Below are 18,582 nucleotides of genomic sequence, written 5' to 3' on the forward strand. Positions count from 1 at the left end.
CCCTTCCCAGCCACACCCGTCTGCAGTGTCCCCCTCGCCATCTGAACTGTGTCACTGCAGCTGGCGCGTGTTGGTTTGCTCGTTCATCTCCCCGGCGGGCCTGGCATGTCCCTTGCACTGCTGGAGTCCCTGTGCCCAGTAAAGCTCCTGGTGCAGAGCAGGTTCTCAAAGACCTCTGAAAATGAAAGCGTTCTTTATCCTCCCCTAGCATGCTAACATTTTGTCCAAGTGACTGAACGTGTGCAGTTAGGATTTTGGATCCTTTATGGATCAGAGGAGAGAGGCGGTTTTGCTCTGAAACAGTGAAAGTCTGCATTTTTCTAACTCCACAGGAAAACATCGATGATTTGTTATTTCTTCTCTGTATATAAATGCAGTATCTCACCCTTTTGAAAAAAAAAAAAAGTCTTTTTGATCTGTTGAAAATTGTTTGAATCTTAGGTGTCTTCTGTTTATGAAGCAAGATGTACAGGAGAGAGAAACTCTGGAGCAAAGTCAGATGGCTTCCGCAGAAAGATGTGCTCCAGCGCCAGCTCCACCTCGGAAGAGACAGGCTCGGAAGGCGGAGGCGAGTGGGTGGGCCCTAGCGAAGAGGAGCTCTTTTCTCGAACTCATCTCTAAACCTGCAAAATAGTACAAATTATTGTTTAAAAATGATATGTGATGGAAAATTACTCTTCAGTGAGACCTGTTAATCTAAAACACCAACTTAGATTTCCTCTCCAATTAACTGATTCAGATCGGTAATAATTATCTTTCTCTTCTTGCTTATTTTAGAGTTGAGGACAGCTATCCTGTTAAAAGATTTTTTTTTTCCCAGCTGTTAAATTCTTGGCTATTTGAAATAGACTAGATTGTGTTGTCAAATCAAGAATGGGTGTGCATGTGCTTGTCTTAGAAGTATCACTGCTTTTTGCATCTTAACTGCAGTTAATTTTCCTTCTAACTGCGGTTAATCACTCTGACCTTATTAGCATTGCAGTGTCAACAACCACTTCTGCTCTTCAGAGACTTCAGCTTCGGAGCATTGGGGCTTTGTTCTCCAAGAACTGGGATATCCATTCTCACCCTGCGTGGCTCGATGCCTTTCTGAAGGCGAGAGGGAAGCGTGGGTGACTCCGCGGTGGTCTCCATTCAGCAAAACCTCATGTATATTTGAAGTAGGAACCACAAGGGTGTGCTTTTCGAGACTCACAAAATACTGTGTTTTCTATCTTAGGATTTCTTTTACCCTAAAGTATCATGGAAGATACTATGGTTTGTGACTTTTCTTGCTAACTGAAGAAGCCAAGGATTTGGGGTGTGGGGTCATATGCAAGACACGGTGGGGTAAGGGTGCGTACCCCACCCCTTACCTGTTCTCATACTGCAGTTACATTTACACCAAAACCCCATGCAGGGTTCTGTGTGGTGAGTGTCACATATGTGGTAAGGACCTTAGTTGCAGATTGTTATTTTCTGGTGACCTATGTTGAATTGAAGCCCCCAAAACTTGAAATTGTGAACATTTAACATGCAGTAAAGGCCACCTCATCACCCAGAGAAATCTTTGGCTGCTGCAGCTAGCCGCTCCTTGGCTGTGATGTAGTATAGCTTCGATCTCATTTTGTGTTTGAGAGAATGTTCTGGGCAAGTTCTGTGTGTGGTGGGTTGGGGCGGGTAGAGTCATGAGTTTTCCACGTCCCTGTGTGGTGGCTGTGCGGACTGTCGCTCTGTGGGACTGGCTCCCAGTTCTCCTTGGTGAGCCCGGGGAGCCGGCGCATCTTGAGAGTCGTGTCTGTGCATGGCGATCCGCTCCTCCAGCTCTCGTGGCATTGTGCCACAGGCGAGGCCAGGAGGAGCAGCAGTATGTGCAAAACCTAAACATTTTACATTGTTTTTCTTTTTTAACCAACTCATTGTTTAAAAGCAAAAAAACGAAAAAAAAACACCTAATCTGTGAAATCAATGTAGCATGTCCGGAACATCAGGAATGGCAGAAAAGTCTGATATGGTCTAGACAGCTTCACCACTAATTTTGGCAGGCAGTAAACACACATATAATTTATTAGCTGGGAGCTGAACTGGCTGTGAAATCTATGATTTGCTTTGAACATTTGGGTTTTGTTGCCTTCTTCTTAATTGATAACACAGAAAGTACCATCAAAGACTGTGGAGTCATTGAGGTTCTGTGTGTCCTCACTGAGAGGGACCTGGTGTGCCCGCCGGGTTGATCTTCCCACATGTTAGGGTTTATTTTTATACAACACATCTTTTGACACTTTAAGGTGGGTGTGTGTGTGTGTGTGCGCGCGCATGTGTAAGGTTTTATGTTGCTGTTATTTATTTACAAACTTCAGATACGTTTTTATGTATTTTTCATTCTTCTGGAGCTTCCTAAAAATTGATAAGCATCTGCACTGAAATATAATTTAACAGCAAAGATAAAAAAGGATTGAAAGTTGTAAATTCCTCATATCACTACAGTGACGATTATTCTAGAAATCGTTGCTTATGTAGCAAAGACCAAATAAATCGATTTCAGACACAACCTTGAGCACAGTTGATTTTGGACAGCTGCTGTTTATTAGGAAAGGGCTCCAGGTGGCAAAGGTGCACACTTCCTCAGACGCGCGTGAGAAGATGTCGCACCTTCCACAGGTGAATGGGACGGATTCGAAGTGAGCAAAGGGATTCACAAATTATGTATTTATTTGTTTTCATAGTTAAGTAGCTGAAGCTCAGAGGCTTTCAGCAACAGAGATGAAAGTGTGGTTTTTTAGTTTTGTGAATGGATGATCACAAAGAAAAAGCATTTTTAAAAAGTTGGCAAACGCTGAAACGCACTGTGGTATGAAGCGCATTGCATTTCCATTAGCACTGAAGCACCAGTTTCCATTCCTGGGCTGAGATTGCTTTCCCCGTGGTTGTATTGTTCTGATTTCACGTTCACCAGAGTAACTGATTTTTTTTGTTTTCTTGTGGAGTTAACACCAAATAAAAATTGTAAAAAACAGTTTGTTGTTTTTATTTCTCATAGCAAAGCTTCTTTTGTAAAAAACTCCAGCTTCCTTTCCCTCATGAGCATCTGTGGAAGAGTGAGGGCCCGGGTTACATTTGTTCTAGATGGAGGTCACTTAGCTCTCCTTGCAGACGCTGCTGAACACATTGTGCAGCTTTGCTAGGGGAGAAAGTGGTGTGACCTGCTGAGAAATGAGTGACCCTCCCCATCCCAGCCCGGCACACGCAGGGACTGCTGCCAGAGTCTGCAAAACACAGAGCATTTTTGTCCGTAGATGGTACACAAAGCTCCATCTTTCTGTTTTCTTCTGGGGAAAAAAGTAAATCTTCATATGTTAATATGATTGATATTCATTGTGGAAAAAAAATCAGTGTGTTTTTAAAGAAGTCTAAGGGAAAAGGAAAACTCGTATGTCCTTCTGTCCTCTGAGACATTCACTGGTAACATCTGTGCAAGCCCCTTTCCAGGATGGTGAATGTACAGTATATATGAATGCATACAGAGAGAAATGTACATTAAAGAGTATACTATACTTGTTCTTCTATAACATCAGAAATAGGTTTTTACTCAGATGTCTTTTCATGTCAGGAATTATAGAACTACATAATTATTTTTATAGCTGTATTATGTAGACTTAACAGGTTCCTCATTGATAAAACAATGTTTTTTGGTTGTTTATTCAGTATCTGAATAACGTTTCTATGGACATCCGTAAACATGTTTGAGGGGACTTTTAAAAGTTCATGGAAAATGGAATTAAAAGAAAAATAAAAAAATATAAACTTTTATTTCTCAACATAAGTTCCATCAAGTTCAAGATACTACTATAAGACATAATACCGTAATACCAACCATTTAGTCTATCCCTAAAGAACTGAGGGTCCTGGAAATTTCACCGTGGCAGTGTGGTCTCTATGTTGTGAACTGAAGAAAAATGGGTGCCCTTTACAGACTTTTCAGATTAGGAAACAAAGTCAGAAGAAGCCCAATCAGGACTCTAAAGTGGATGCCTTATGATTTCCCGTGGAAACTCTTGGCAAACGGCTCTCATTTGCTGAGAGGAGTGAGCAGGAGCACTGTCGTGGTGGAAAAGGACTCTGGTGCAACTTCCCTAGGCATTGTTCTGCCAGCTTTGGTTAACTTTCTCAAAACACTCATAATCTCAAAACACTCTTTGGGCATCTAGAAAGTCAGCGCGCGCGCACACACACACACAGTGCCTTGAGCATCCCAGAAAACTGTTGACCGGCTTCTGCTTTTGACCAGTCTGCATTTGCTACAAGGAGACCCCTCCCACCTCTTGGTAGCCAGTGCTGTGATCACAATCATGTTGCCTTCAGGATTGTGCTGGTAAAGCCATGTTCCATCTCCTGTTATAGTTCTCAGAGGAAATGCTTTAGGATCTTGATTCCTCTTGTTGAAAATTTCCCTTGAAAGCTCTGCTCCTGTCTCCAGCTGATCTGAGTGCAATGGTTTGGTAGCCATTGAGTGGCAAGTTTGCTCAAGGTGAACTTTTCAGTCAGATTGTGTAAGCTGAACCATGTGACATGTCAATGGTGTTGGCTGTTGTTTCTGCTGTTAATCATTGTCCTCTTTGGTTCAGGCATGAATGAGATTAATTTTTTCCTCACAAATTGATGAGGAGGTCTCGTCTTTACCATTGTCTCATCCCTTCTTAAAACAAGTTACCCACTGGCACACCTGATTTTGGCTGGGGGCAGGGGCATTGTCCCCATAAGCTTTTTTGTAAAAAAAAAAAAAAGATTCCAGGCCAGGTGAGGTGGCTCATGCCTGTATTTCCAGCACTTTGGGAGGCCGAGGTGGGCGGATCATGAAGTCAGGAGATCGAGACCATCCTGGCCAACATGGTGAAACCCTGTCTCTACTAAAAATACAAAAAAAATTTAGCCAGGCGTGGTGGCGGGCGCCTGTGATCCCAGCTACTCAGGAGGCTGAGGCAAGAGAATTGCTTGAACCTGGGAGACGGAGGCTGCAGTGAGCCGAGATCGCGCCACTGCACTCCAGCCTAAGCAACAGAGCAAGACTCCGTTTCAAAAAAAAGAAATCATTGATTTCACCATTCTTCCACCCAAGCATCACCGTAAGTTTGATGTTCTTGCTTCAATCTGTAGCAGAATTCATGGTGTTCTGATAGCTGCTCTTTTCAAACGGTCGTACTCTTCTTAGTGCCTCAAACTAGATCTTGTTAAGACATGTTATAAGAAGTTAGTACAAGTTTATTTTTGTGCAAAAAAATTTTGAAATCTGTGCATAGCTATTTTTTGGAGACAGTCTCACTGTGTCACCGAGGCTGGAGTGCAGTGGCATGATCACTAATCTCAAACTCCTGGGCTCAAGTGATCCTCCTGCCTCAGCCTCCCTAATAGCTGGGACTCTAAGCACACCTCACCATGCCCAGCCCATTTTTAAATTTTTTGTGGGAACAGGGTTGCCCAGATTGGTCTCAATTACTTGGCCTCAATCCATCCTCCCCACCTCAGTCTCCCAAAGTGCTGGGATTACAGGCCTGAGCCATTGCACCTGGCAATAATAGCACAGGCCCTAAAGGATGCAGTTGTCCCACCACCCCAATACCATTTTTAAAGTCCTTACCCCACTAATTTGAGGGAGTGCAGTGGTGTCATCTCGGCTCACTGCAGCCTCCACCTCCTGGAGCTCAAGCAATCCTCCTATCTCAGGCCAGGAATTCCGACATCACAGTTCAGTGTTTTCAGAACAACCCCGGGGGTGGGGTGTAAAGGCCTCTGCCTATTTCACTTACAACGCTCTGGCCATTGCCATGTGACTGCTGCTGCTGCCGCCACTACAGATGCCACCCTGGCAGGTTCTGTGCACATGCCCAGGAGGCCTGCATCTACCAGCAGTCCAGGAACAGAAAGGAAGCCCCCGTCCCTGGTTCCTCTTGAAAGTAGCCAGTCAGATGGCGTCACAGGCTGGGCACTGCTGTGAACACGGATCGGGAAATGAGCTGCCGTTTCAGAGCCCGCTGCTGGCCTTATGCCACTGGTGTGGTTAATTAATAGCATTTTCAGGGACAGTTGCCTCGATTATCAAGCTGGTAATGACGCTGCCACCTAATGTTTGGTTGGCGTTGCTATTGTCCGTGCTAATGATAGTAACAGCTGACACAGGGCTCACTGGCTGCCATGCATTCTAAGCACTCTGAGTGTTAACTAGCAACCCTATGAGGGAGCTCCAGCTGCCCTGTTTTACAGGTGAGAAAACTGAGGCACGGTGGAGCATTAGGCACTTGCAGTCTCACACATGGCGGATGCTGGAGCCCGGACTCACCTTGCCTGCCGATTCTCAGTGCCTGCAGAGTCCATTTAACACTGAAACCTCCATCTCACAAAAGCCCACTCATTATAAGTTATGTATTGTCTCTGGGTGCGGTGACTCGTGCCTGTTACCCCAGCACTTTGGAAGGCCAAGGTGGGCGGATCACCTGAGGTCAGTAGTTCGAGACCAACCTGGCCAACATGGCGAAACCTCGTCTCTACTAAAACTACAAAAATTAGCCAGGCATCATGGCAGGTGCCTGTAATCCCAGCCACTGGGGAGGCTGAGGCAGGAGAATCACTTGAACCCGGGAGGCAGAGGTTGTGGTGATCTGAGATGGCACCACTGCACTCCAGCCTGGGTGACAGAGCAAGACTCCGTCTCGAAAAAAAAACAGTTATGTATTTTTGTCTGTGTACTTGCAGGGAGTCCTGCTCTGTCAGTCCTGGCTGTGTGTCCTTGGCTGAGTTATTCAGTCTCACACCTTGGTATCTTTAGATGTAAATGGAGATCATAACTGGTATCTCTCCTAAGGGTTGGTTATAAACATGTAATAGGCCATCTGCATAAATACTAGAGTGCAAACCAAAAAGTACCTGAGACAGACCTCAAATTAATTTAGAAGCGTATTTTGCCAAGACTCAGGACACACCCAAGAGAGAGGTCTGTGCCTTTCTCCAAAGATGATTTTGAGGGCTTCTGTATTTAAAGGGGAAAAGCGAAGCGGGCCGGAGGGGAAAGAGGGAGGGTGTGGTCACATGACTGAATCCACAGGTTGCGAGAGAAAAGGAGCAGGTAGGGGAATAGTCAATTAGGTATTTGACTTGTACTCAGTAAATCCTCACTTGACGTAAGATAGAGTGAACATAAGAGTAGCTACCTGTGGAGATAGCTGGCCTTTTTTTTTTTGGACAGGATCTCACGCTTACCCAGGATGGAGTGCAGTGGTGTGATCTTGATCTTGGCTCACTAAAGCCTCAGCCTCCCGAGTAGCTGGAACCACAGGTGTGTGCCACCACACCCAGCTAATTTTGGTATTTTTTGTAGACAGAGGTTTCACCATGTTGCCCAGGCTGGTCTCGAACTCTTGGGCTCAAGCAGTGCTTCCACCTCGGCTTTTCAAAGTGCTGGGATTACAGGCATGAGCCACCACGCCCGGCCTGTCTGGTCCTTTCTCTGTAGCTGTCTGCTTAAGAACATAAGGAAACGTAGCTTCTTGCATGACTCTATCCTCATCTTAACTATTTTCTTTTAGCACAGTGAATTACAGTCCCAAGTTTTTATTTCCTTTCACACTGGACACACAAAAAAAAGCAAAAACGGAAATGCAAAACAGAAGTTGCGGCACCGAGTCCAGTAACTAAGGAGAAAATCACCTCTTTGCAGACGGCCTCTGACTCCCTGCCCTCCCCCTGTGCCAGCAAAGCCCTCTGAGGGCCTTTGCTGGGTCTGCAGCTCCAGGCCTGCGTGGCGAGTGGAGCCGTCGGCTGGGGGCAGCAGGGCAGCCCCACAGAGGCCATTCATCCCTGAGTGCTGACCACAGTGCTGTCACCATCATCTCGCCCTGAAGGGAGGTCACACTATCCCTTCAAGACGGGAACCAACTCCTTTGGCTGTCCCTGGCTCCCAGTGGTGGCTGAACCAGAGGGCAGGGGCCAGGGCAGCAGCAGAGCCAAGTGCGCCCACTGGGGCCGAGGGGCTCTGGCCACCACGTCCGTCGGGGAAGATGTTGGGGAGGGCCCTGGCCTTGCAGCGAGGGGACAGACGGTCTGCCACTTCCTATCACAGTCACAGATGGGGACAGTGACCCTCCCCTTCCAGGTGAGGCTACATTTGGAGGCTGAGGAGCACATGAAATGTGGGTCCCCGGCGGGGCTGAGGCCAGGAGCCCCTGATGTGTGAGTTTGTATGGGGACGTTGCCCCTGAGGAGGGGTGATAGGAAGAGTCCCCTCCTGGTGAGCTGTGACCCTGAGCCAGTGGCTCTCTTAACTGTGAGATGGGGACCCTCCTCCCCCCCAGGGCTAGGAGAGAACTGGCAGGCAAAGGGTCTGCTTGTTTCCCTGAATAGAACTCAGGCTCCCTCCTGAGGGGTCCTTGCCGTCCCCACGCGGTCCCTCCCAGCCCTCACGGTGCGCACCAGCAGTGCTGTCCCTCCTGCCCCGGGCCCTCGAGGGAGGAGGAAGACCTGAGTCCTGGGACTGGGCAGGGAGACAGGTCAGTCCCCGCTCCAGGAGTTCCTGGAGCCCTCGGGTCTACCCCGCTCTGACCAGCTGCTATGGGTAGAGCAGATCTACGTGTGGTCCAGCATCTCTGGGTCCTTCCCAGCAGTCCCAGGGTGTCTGTCACCGAGGCTGAGAGCCCAAAGGTCTGGCCCAGGAGCACCCGGTGGAGGTGGTGAGCCAGGGTCTGCCGATGGCTCATCTGATTCCCAGATGCAGAACTGCTTTCACACTACTGTGGCCTCTGCAAACCAGCGTTGTGCCCCCGCTACCTCTGCCACTCCCAGGGGGCCAAGTCCCGCACCTTCACTCCCTCAAGATGGGAGCTGGAAGCCACCGCGGAACTAAAGTCTGGGAACCCCCCTTGGGCACTCAGGATTCACCCGTACATGTGGCTGGCACAGGCCTGTCCTCCAGGAAGTTGCAGGCTGGGGACCCAGGGGCGACAGCGCAGGCTGCCCGCACTTTGTGCGCAAAGCCAGGAGCACTCTTCAGTGAAGAGGAGGCAGCATTGCGAGAACCCTGGACTGGGCGCTACGACCGCAGACTCAAGGCCGGGGCACCCCAGTTCTCAGTGGGGGATTGAGTGAGCCCTGACCCTCTCCTGGGCCTGCCTGTCAGCTCCTGTGCAGCGATGGGCTGGACCCCGTGGGGCCTGAGGGCACCATTTGTAGCTTTACTCTAGATGCAATTCCTGGTGATCACAAATGTCAAACATAACCACTTCGACCCCCACAAACTGCCAGCTGCGAGCCCCTGATAACAGAAGTGGCCGCACTCGCCGGAGCTCCCACCCTGGTCTGCCCTGGCACACACTGGTGGCTTTCCCCGGGCTCTCTGCTCAGGCCTTACCACCACCCTAGAATGATGGACAGGGGAATTGCTCAGACAGACTGTGGACTCTGCGAGGGTGACAAAACGAACTTGCATGTCCTGGCTCTTAGCTAGAGTGCTGTGCTGCATTCATGCAGCTGGTCGCCGCCCCCATGCCCTCACCGATCTTAGTGCCACACCCCTCGCCTGGAGGTCCTGCTGCAGCCCTTGCTGCCCCATAAGGCCTTACCAGGGATGCGGGGTGAGCCCGGCCCTTCTCTGCCATGATGCACAGGTGTTCTGCACACACCTCAAGGGAGCCTTTGCTGCCCACGTCCCTGCCTCTCCTTCCCCAGCCCCACCAACCACCTGCCGCTGCCTCTTCCCAAGCTGGGGAGGAACTGGAGAGCCTGGGCCTCCGGGTGACTGACTTCCTCCTACGGAACTCAATATTCCTCCACCTGCAGACAGGTTCCCGCCTCGTCCCGGGGTTGGTGGCATCACGCACTGGAGCAGGAGGCCTCGTTTTCCTACTGACCTGTGCCTTGAGCTTCCAGAGTCAACACAGTGGGAATGGGGACAGGTTGAGGTTGTTTGTGATACGGTTTGACTCTGTGTCCCCACCCAAATCTCATGTTGAATTGTGACCCCCAGTGTTGGATGTGGGGCCTGGTGGGAGGTGATTGGGCCTTGGGGGTGCTCTCTAATGGTTTAGCACCATCCCCCTACTGCTGTTTCGTGATAGAGTTCTCAGGAGATCTGGTTGTTGAAAGCACCTCCTGCTTCGCTGCCTCTCCTGCTGGCCATGTGAAGACGTACCTGCTTCCCCTTCACCTTCTGCCATGATTGTAAGTTTCCTGAGGCTTTCCCAGCCATGCTTCCTGTACAGCCTGCAGAACTGTGAGTCCATTAAACCTCTTTTTTTTTTTTTTTCAAAAATTATCCAGTCTCAGTTATATCTTTATAGCAGTATGAAATTGGACTAATACAGGTTGTCTTCATCTTGGCATTAACCTGGTAATTAGGAAGAAAAAGAAGTCTCTGGGTCTTGGTCTCCCCAACTGCAAAATTTGTGGGTGGGTCCCTACCACTTCAGAGAGGCCTCCCTCAGCAGGGACAAAGTGAAAGCTCATGGGGTGGTTTCTGGGCTGGGGCACTGGACCTGGCAACTGGTGGCATCCAGCATTTATGGAACAAATGATGCTGGTACCCAGGGATGCCATGGGACTACTCCCACCTGGAGTAAACGTCATTCAAACAATGAGGGGATGCCCCCCAGATTCAAGAGAGTGCCACCCTGTATTAGGCCATTCTCACACTGCTACAAAAAAATACCTGAGACCGGGTAATTTACAAAGAAAAGAGGCTTAATTGCCTCATAGTTCCACAGGCTGTACAGGAAGCGTGATGCTGGCATCTGCTCGGCCTTTGGGGAGGCCTCAGGAAACTTACAATCATGGCGGAAGGGGAAAGGGAAGCAAGCGTGTGTTTTGTTGTTTTTTTTTTTTTTGAGACAGAGTTTCGTTCTTGTTGCCCAGGCTAGAGTGCAGTGGCACGATCTCAGCTCACTGCAACCTCCGTCTCCCAGGTTCAAGCGATTCTTCTCCCTGAGCCTCCTGAGTAGCTGGGATTGCAGGCATGTACCACCATGCCTGGCTAATTTTTGTATTTTTAGTAGAGACGGAGTTTCTCCATGTTGGTCAGGCTGGTCTCGAACTCCCGACCTCAGGTGATCTGCCCACCTCGGCCTCCCAAAGTGCTAGGATTACAGACGTGAGCCACCGTGCCCAGCCTAAAGCAGGCATGTCTTACATGGCTGGAGCAGGAGGAAGTGGGGGCAGGGGATGTGCCACACACTTTTAAACAACTAGATGTCACTAGAACTAACTATTGCAGAGATGGCACCAAGCCATGAAGGATCCACCTCCATGACCCAAACACCTCCCATTAGGCCCCACTTCCAAGACTAGGGACTACAATTCAACAAGAGGTCTGGGCAGGAACAAATACCCAAACTCTTATCGTCGTCCAGAGGCTGTGTTACTAAGGTTTTGCTTTTAGTTTGCTGACGAGGCAGCAAGGAGTTTCATGGCCCAGTTTGAAAGTATTTAGAAGAATGAGGCAGTCACCATAGCCACTCTCCAGGGTTAGGCCCTAAGCTGTTGCAAATAGGGGCTGGAAACCTTCCTTTATTCAACAACATATATCAAGGACCTACTACGTACTAGGCCCTAATCCTGATGCTGGTAGTCCATTTTATTTTTCTGAATCAGTCACCCTCCCTCGGCTCTAGTTCTCTGCCAATGATGACATCGCAAGTTCCTCTTTAACCTCTCCTAGATAAACTCCAGAGGGCCTCCGCAGTCTGCCTGCTCCACCCGCTTTCTCAGCTTCTCAGGAGTTTGAAGGATTTGGGTTGAAGTTCCACTCCCTGCATGAGCAGATGTGTCATTATCTTGCCCCCAAATTCCCCAGCCTGGTGGCCCCCCAGGAACCTCATGCAGTCAGCGGGCTGGTCCCAGCTCTGTCCTGACCAGGAGCGTGGGGCAGGGTGGGCAAGGAGGGAGGCACAGTCAGGGTTTATACACTCAGGGGGTGCAGCCCTTCCTGCAGAATAAGTTACGCGTTTCATCTGGAGGAGACACAGCAGGGTCCGTGTCCACGCCGTGACTCTGCAGATGGGCCGCTGACAGTGTGGTTTCTTTCTTGGCAGCGTCCAGCTCTCCCGCAAGTGGCTGCAGATCAAAGCAAGCAGCGGAAACCTCTGGGGGCCACAGCCTCCCAGGGACTGTGAAGCTGAATACCGCGTGACAGGAGGAGCCCTGGCCGACAGAAATGCACCCTCTCCCCACTTCCAGGGTCAAGCCCCACTCCCAGCCCTGTGGGAGGAGGGAGCAGGAAGAAGCCAGTGTGCGGGGCCAGAGTGCCTGGCTCGAAATTAATCTTGGTTCCCCCTGTGTGGCCTTTGGCAGGTGATTCGCCCTCTCTAAGCCGCAGTTTTCTCCTCTGTAACACTGGAGTTTTAGCACCCAGGAGTGAGGGGCCTGGCACACATGGGTGCTCCACAGCTGCCAGTTTCTTCCTCAGTGGCCCCTAAAATCAGTTGCTCAAGCCATACCGGAAGTCTCTAGTGGTTTATCAGAATACGAACTTCAGTGTCACAGCTGGGTTTGGCCGGGATGGGTATTGCAATGTGGGAAGAAAGGAGAATAGAGGGATGGCAGGGGCACCTTGAATGCTTCCTAGGGGCATCTGGATTTCGCCCTGGAGGCAGCAGGGGGCACAAAAAAGTTGTAAGCAGGGGCACCATTTGTGTCCTGAGCAAGCAGTGGTCTCCGAGGGTAGGGATTTTAGAATCTGCTGGTGTAGTCTGGGTGCCTTGGCTCACACCTGTAATCCCAGCACTTTGGGAGGCTGAGGCAGGAAGATCGCTTGAGCCCACACGTTGGAGACCAGCCTAGGCAACATGGCAAAATCCCATCTCTACAAAAAAATACAAAAAAAAAAAAATTAGCTGGGCACGGTGGCACATGCCTGTAGTCGCAGCTACTTGGGCGGCTGAGGTGGGAGGATCACCTGAGCCCAGAAAGTCAAGGCTGCAGTGAGCTGTGAGAGAGTCTGCCCTCCAGCCTGGGGGACAGAGTGAGACCCTGTCTCTAAATAAATAAAAATTTTTAAAAATCATGATTAAAAAAAATACTTCCTGTTGAACAGGTCTGGGAAAAAAATTCTACTGATGCACGCAGAGAATCTGCTAGAACTTCTGCAGCTTTTCAAAGAAGATCACCACGGTGTTTTCTCCCTCCTCACAGTTGGATGAGCTCAGTGTGCAAATGTGAATGGAGCATTGGGCTGCTGACCCGGCATGGGCTTGGCCTGGTGCAGGGATGGCTGAGCCGGGGTCCTGTGCAGGCCACTGCCCTCCTCTGACCTGAGTCTCCTTGTCTGGAGAAAATGGAGATCACCCCACCCCCAGCTTCAGCGTGGCAGTGAGTTTGGTTATTCATTCACGGAAGGGAAGGCCCTTTGTAACTGTACACCAGGAATTAGCAAAGTCATCATTGCTGCACACTGAAAAAAATACCAGGTCTCACCATTGTGCAACCACAATACAAACCAAGTGCGCCATGTGGCCTTTGGACTCAGATTTAACAAACTGTAAAAAGACACTGTTAGAGAAACACTGGGCTAGTGGAAGATATTGAGGACTTGTCAGTGTTATTAGATATGCTGGCAGTATTATGACTATGCTTCCAAAAGTCTTACTTCTAGAGACATGTATAGAACAAGCTGAAGCATCTTCATGTGAACTGACATATCTGAGATATACTCTAAAGGAATCCAGGGAAATTTACAATAGGAAGAATATGGGGAGGAGGTGAGAAGAGCAGAATATTGATCACTGTTGGGGTAGGCATCAGAGATTCATTATACTGTTCTCTCTACTGTGTATATATTTTCCATAATATATACATTTTCCATAATAAAAGTTGTTTTAAAAGATTCTTTAAAATGGCTTTCGGAGTCTCAGGCTGGAAGATCTGTTGAGGCTAGGAATTCAAGACCAACCTGGGCAACATAGTGAGACTCTCATCTCTACAAAAAAAAAGAAAAAAAAGAAAACATTAGGCGGACATGGTGGCTCAGAAGGCTGAGGCGGGACGATCACTCGAGCCCAGGAGATTAGGGCTTCAGTAGGTCAAGATTGCACCACTGCACTCCAGCCTGGGTGACAGAGCAAGAATTAAAAAAAAAAAAAAAAAAAAAGATTTTAAAAATGTTAGAGATGGAAACAGGTTTTCTGGCCAGCAATGGAGCATAATTCTGGAGACCCCAGGTAGAATCAGAAGGAAAAGTTGCAGCAGATGCTTGGATCTCATTCTCACCCCTCACAGCCTGGTGGCCATCTAGGGGAGGGAGGAGGAGACAGGGATGTTGCTGGTACCCACTGCCTCGGAAGCCCCGGTGAGTTCTCCAGGATCCCACAACAATCCCCAGGCTGTGGGGTGCCGAGCACGCAGGGCAACCCCTCTCCCAGAGGCAGATGGACCTGGGAGGATTCTCCATCAATGCTTCCCAATAAAAGGCCTCCACTTCAGGCGGAGTGTAAACTCAGCATCCACGCCCCTCCCAGGGTTGCCGGACACCTTGCTGAACTTAACTTACCAGCTGGGCAGGTGTGGTAGAGGCACCTCTCCCACCTTTTCAGAGCTTGGGCCTCCCACCGGCCCCTGAGCTCCTGCACAGAGGCCGCTGAGGGCTCCACGGATCTGCACAGGTCTCCTCTTGCCACCAGAGCCTCACTTCCCTGCGCCATCCTGTATCCGTTGGGGTGCAGCTTAGCTCCTTTAAGGATGACTTCCTCCTTGCCTGTCAAAGCTGAAAATCAATGCCTGCCATCCATTTCTGATTTAACCCCAACCTCAGTTACCAACACTAGATCATCTCATTAAAAAAAGAATTGGCTGGGTGTGGTGGCTCACGCCTGTAATCCCAGCACTTTAGGACGGCAGAGCAGGCGGATCACTTGAGGTCAGGAGTACTAGACCAGCCTGGCCAACGTGGTGAAATCCCATCTCTACTAAAAATACAAAAATTAGCTCGGTGTGGTGGTGCACGCCTGTAGTCCCAGCTACTCGAGAGGCGAGGCAGGTGAATCACTTGCACCTAGGAGGCAGAGGTTGCAGTGAGCTGAGATGGTACCATTGCACTTCAGCCTGGGCAACAGAGCAAGACTCTTAAAAAAGAAAAAAGAAAAGAAAGACCAGGTGCAGTGGCTCATGCCTGTAATCTCAGCACTTTGGGAAGCTAAGACTGGCAGATCATCTGAGGTCAGGAGTTTGAGACCAGCCTGGCCAACATGGTGAAACCCCATCTCTACTAAAAATACAACAAAATTAGCTGGGCGTGGTGGCGGGCAACCGTAATCCCAGCTACTCGGGAGGCTGTGGCAGGAGAATGGCTTGAACCGGGGAGGTGGAGGTTGCAGTGAACCAAGATCGCGACATTGCACTCCAGCCTAGGTGACAAGAGCAAGATTCCATCTCAAAAAAAAAAAAAAAAAAAAAAATCATGAGGTTTCCCTTGAATGCTTTCCCTTGCTGTGGTATTTAAGAACATTCCGGGAGGCAGACAGACACTCTCCTTCCTCTAAAGATGCCTCATTGAGAAGCTAGACAGTTACACGCTTGGTACAGCGGATAACCCTGCTGCAGGCTGAGCCCCCACTGCTGACACTCACAGGAGCTCTGGGCATTTGGAAACTGGAATTCCTGAGTTTTCAAGGCGCTCAGCTGCTCTCTGCCCTGCAGTCAGGATGATCTTTGCAAAATGCAAATCTGATCTCATCCCCTCCCATCTACCTCCCTCAGCTCCAAGCAGATGGGTCCTCCCCAGTGTTGCTCCCTGCTGCTAGGGCCTGAATGTCTAATCCACCCCACCTCCCACCAAATTTATATGTTGAAATCCTAACCCTCACTGCGCTAGCATTGGGAGGTGGGGCTTTGGGGTGGTGATGAGGTCATGAGGGTGGAGCCCTCATAGACGAGATTAGTGTCCTTATAGAAGAGACTCCAGATGGGCCCCTCACCCCCTCCACCGTGTGAGGACACAGTGAGAAGGCACCATCTAGGAACCAGGAAGTTAGCCCCCACCGGACACCCAATCTGCTGGTACTTTGATCTTGGACTTCCAGACTCCAGAATAGTGAGAAATACATTTTGGTTGTTGATAAGCTCCCCAGTGTACAGTATTGTGTTATGGCAGCCCACATGGACTAAGACACACAGCACCTCAGGGCCTTCGCACACCCTGTTTTTGCTGCCAAGGGTGTCTTTCCTCTTCAATCCCCCTGACTAATGCCAAACAGCCTTCAGGTCTCAGCTTCCCTTATGGGGCCAATAGATTATAGTCTGCTGTCACACTGCTAATAAAGACATACCTGAGACTTGGTAATTTATAAAGGAAAGAGGTTTAATTGACTCATAGTTCAGCACGGCTCAGGAGGCCTCAGGAAACTTACAATCACGGCAGAAGGGAAAGCAAACACGTCCTTCTTCACATGGCAGCAGCAAGGAGAAGCAGAATGAACAAAAGGGGGAAAGCCCCTTATGAAACCATCAGATCTCATGAGAACTCACTATCATGAGAACAACACAAGGGTAACCACCCCCATGATGCTATTACCTCCCACCAGGTCCCTCCCATGACACGTGGGGATTATGGGAACTACAATTCAAGATGAGACTTGGGTGGAGACACAGCCAAACCATGTCAGCCAACCATCTCCCAAGCCCCCAGTGTATGTTTTTATAACGTTTGTCACAGTTGCAGTATCTTTCTGATTCATGTGAATATTTGATCAGTGTCTCCCTTTCCCCCTGAGATCACAGACTTCCACAAGGGTGAGACTCCACCTGCATTTTTTTTTTTTTTTTTTTTTTGAGACAAAGTCTCACTCTGTCACCGAGGCTAGAGTGTAGTGGCATGATCTTGGTTCACTGCAACCTCCGCCTCCCGGGTTCAAGCAATTCTCTGCTCCAGCCTCCCGAACAGCTTGGATTACAGGCGCCCTCCATCTGCATTTGCTCTCCTTGTGCCCAGCCCTAAGAACTTGTGAATGGGTGAACGTGTTCTCCCTGCAAACCTGGTATTCTGTTCTCCTGAACCACCTTGTTTTAGTGGAAGTGTTTGATTGCAAAGGATATAATAAGATGATAGAAAATTTGAAAATTAATAAAAAGTGTAAAGTAAATATGCTAAAATCTCTACTACAGGCTGTTCTCTGTGGACATTTTTCACAACTGACAGCATGCCTTAGGTTTGATTTTACATCTTACTCTGTGAGCAAGAAGGTCACAGAGTTAAACAACTCATGCCATTCATGCCAGTAAGATATTCTAAAATCTTGGCCGGGCGCGGTGGCTCACGCCTGTAATCCCAGCACTTTGGGAGGCCAAGGTGGGCGGATCACGAGGTCAGGAGATCGAGACCATCCTGGCTAACACGGTGAAACCCCGTCTCTACTAAAAATACAAAAAATTAGCTGGGCATTGTGGTGGGAGCCCCAGCTACTCGGGAGGCTGAGGCAGGAGAATGGCATGAACCCGGGAGGCGGAGCTTGAAGTGAGCCAAGATCTCACCACTGCACTCCAGCCTGGCAAGACTCCATCTCAAAACAAACAAGCAAACAAACAAAAAACAGATATTCTAAAATCTTGGCCCGGTGCAGTGGGTCATACCTGTAATCCTAGTACTTTGGGAGGCTGAGGTGAGCGGATTACCTGAGGTCAGGAATTCGAGACCAGCCTGCCCAACATGGCAAAACTCCATTCCTACTAAAAATACAGAAATTGGCTAGGTGTGGTGGTGCACACCTGTAATCCCGGCTATTTGGGAGGCTGAGGCAAGAGAATTGCTTGAACCTGGAAGGCGGAGGTTGCAGCAAGCCAAGATAGAGCCACTGCACTCCAGCCTGGGCAACAGAGTTAGACTCCGTCTCAAACAAATTAAAAAATTAGCCTGGGCATGGTGGGTCACACCTATAATCCCAGCACTTTGAGAGGCCGAGGCGGGTGGATCACCTGAGGTCAGGAGTTCGAGACCAGCCTGCCCAACATGGTGAAACCCCATCTATACTAAAAATACAAAAAATTAGCCAGATGTGGTGGCAGGAGCCTGTAATCCCAGCTACTCAGGAGGCTGAGGCAGGAGAATCTCTTGAATCTGGGAGACAGAGGTTGCAGTGAGCCAAGATCGTGCTCTTGTACTCCAGCCTGGGCAACAAGAGTGAAACTCCATCTCAAAAAAAAAAAAAAAAATTAAAAAATTAAAATAGGCCGGGCACGGTGGCTCACGCCTTTAATCACAGCACATTGGGTGGCCGAGGCAGGCAGATCACGAGGTCAGGAGATTGAGACCATCCTGGTTAATGCGGTGAAACCCTGTCTCTACTAAAAATGCAAACAATTAGCTGGGCATGGTGGTGGCGGCGCCTGTAGGCTCAGCTCCTCTGGAGGCTGAGGCAGGAGAATGGCGTGAACCGGGGAGGTGGAGCTTGCAGTGAGCTGAGATGGCGCCACTGCACTCCAGCCTGGGTAACAGAGTGAGACTCTGTCTCAAAAAAAAAAATTGATAAGTAATAAAATCTCTCACCTAAAGGACGTGGGCAGGTTTGTGCCCCCACGGCTCTCAACTCACTGCAACCTCTGCATCCGGGGGTTCAAGTGATCCTCCCACCTCAGCCTCCC

At 49.3% G+C, this 18,582-nt stretch overlaps 1 protein-coding gene across 1 annotated transcript in view; it reads left to right on the plus strand.

Annotated features, from left to right (window-relative positions):
- The window catches only part of KIAA0232 (KIAA0232 ortholog), a 59,275-nt gene extending 55,488 nt beyond the window's left edge, over positions 1-3,787 (plus strand). The window contains exon 8 of the mRNA XM_012002158.1: positions 442-3,787. Coding sequence (XP_011857548.1) covers positions 442-621 — 180 coding nt within the window. The 3' untranslated portion in view covers positions 622-3,787. The remainder of the gene's footprint in view (positions 1-441) is intronic.
- The last annotated feature ends 14,795 nt before the right edge of the window (positions 3,788-18,582 follow it).

The sequence above is a fragment of the Mandrillus leucophaeus genome, unplaced genomic scaffold, assembly GCF_000951045.1.
Source record: "Mandrillus leucophaeus isolate KB7577 unplaced genomic scaffold, Mleu.le_1.0 Scaffold68, whole genome shotgun sequence".
Classification (NCBI taxonomy): domain Eukaryota; kingdom Metazoa; phylum Chordata; class Mammalia; order Primates; family Cercopithecidae; genus Mandrillus; species Mandrillus leucophaeus.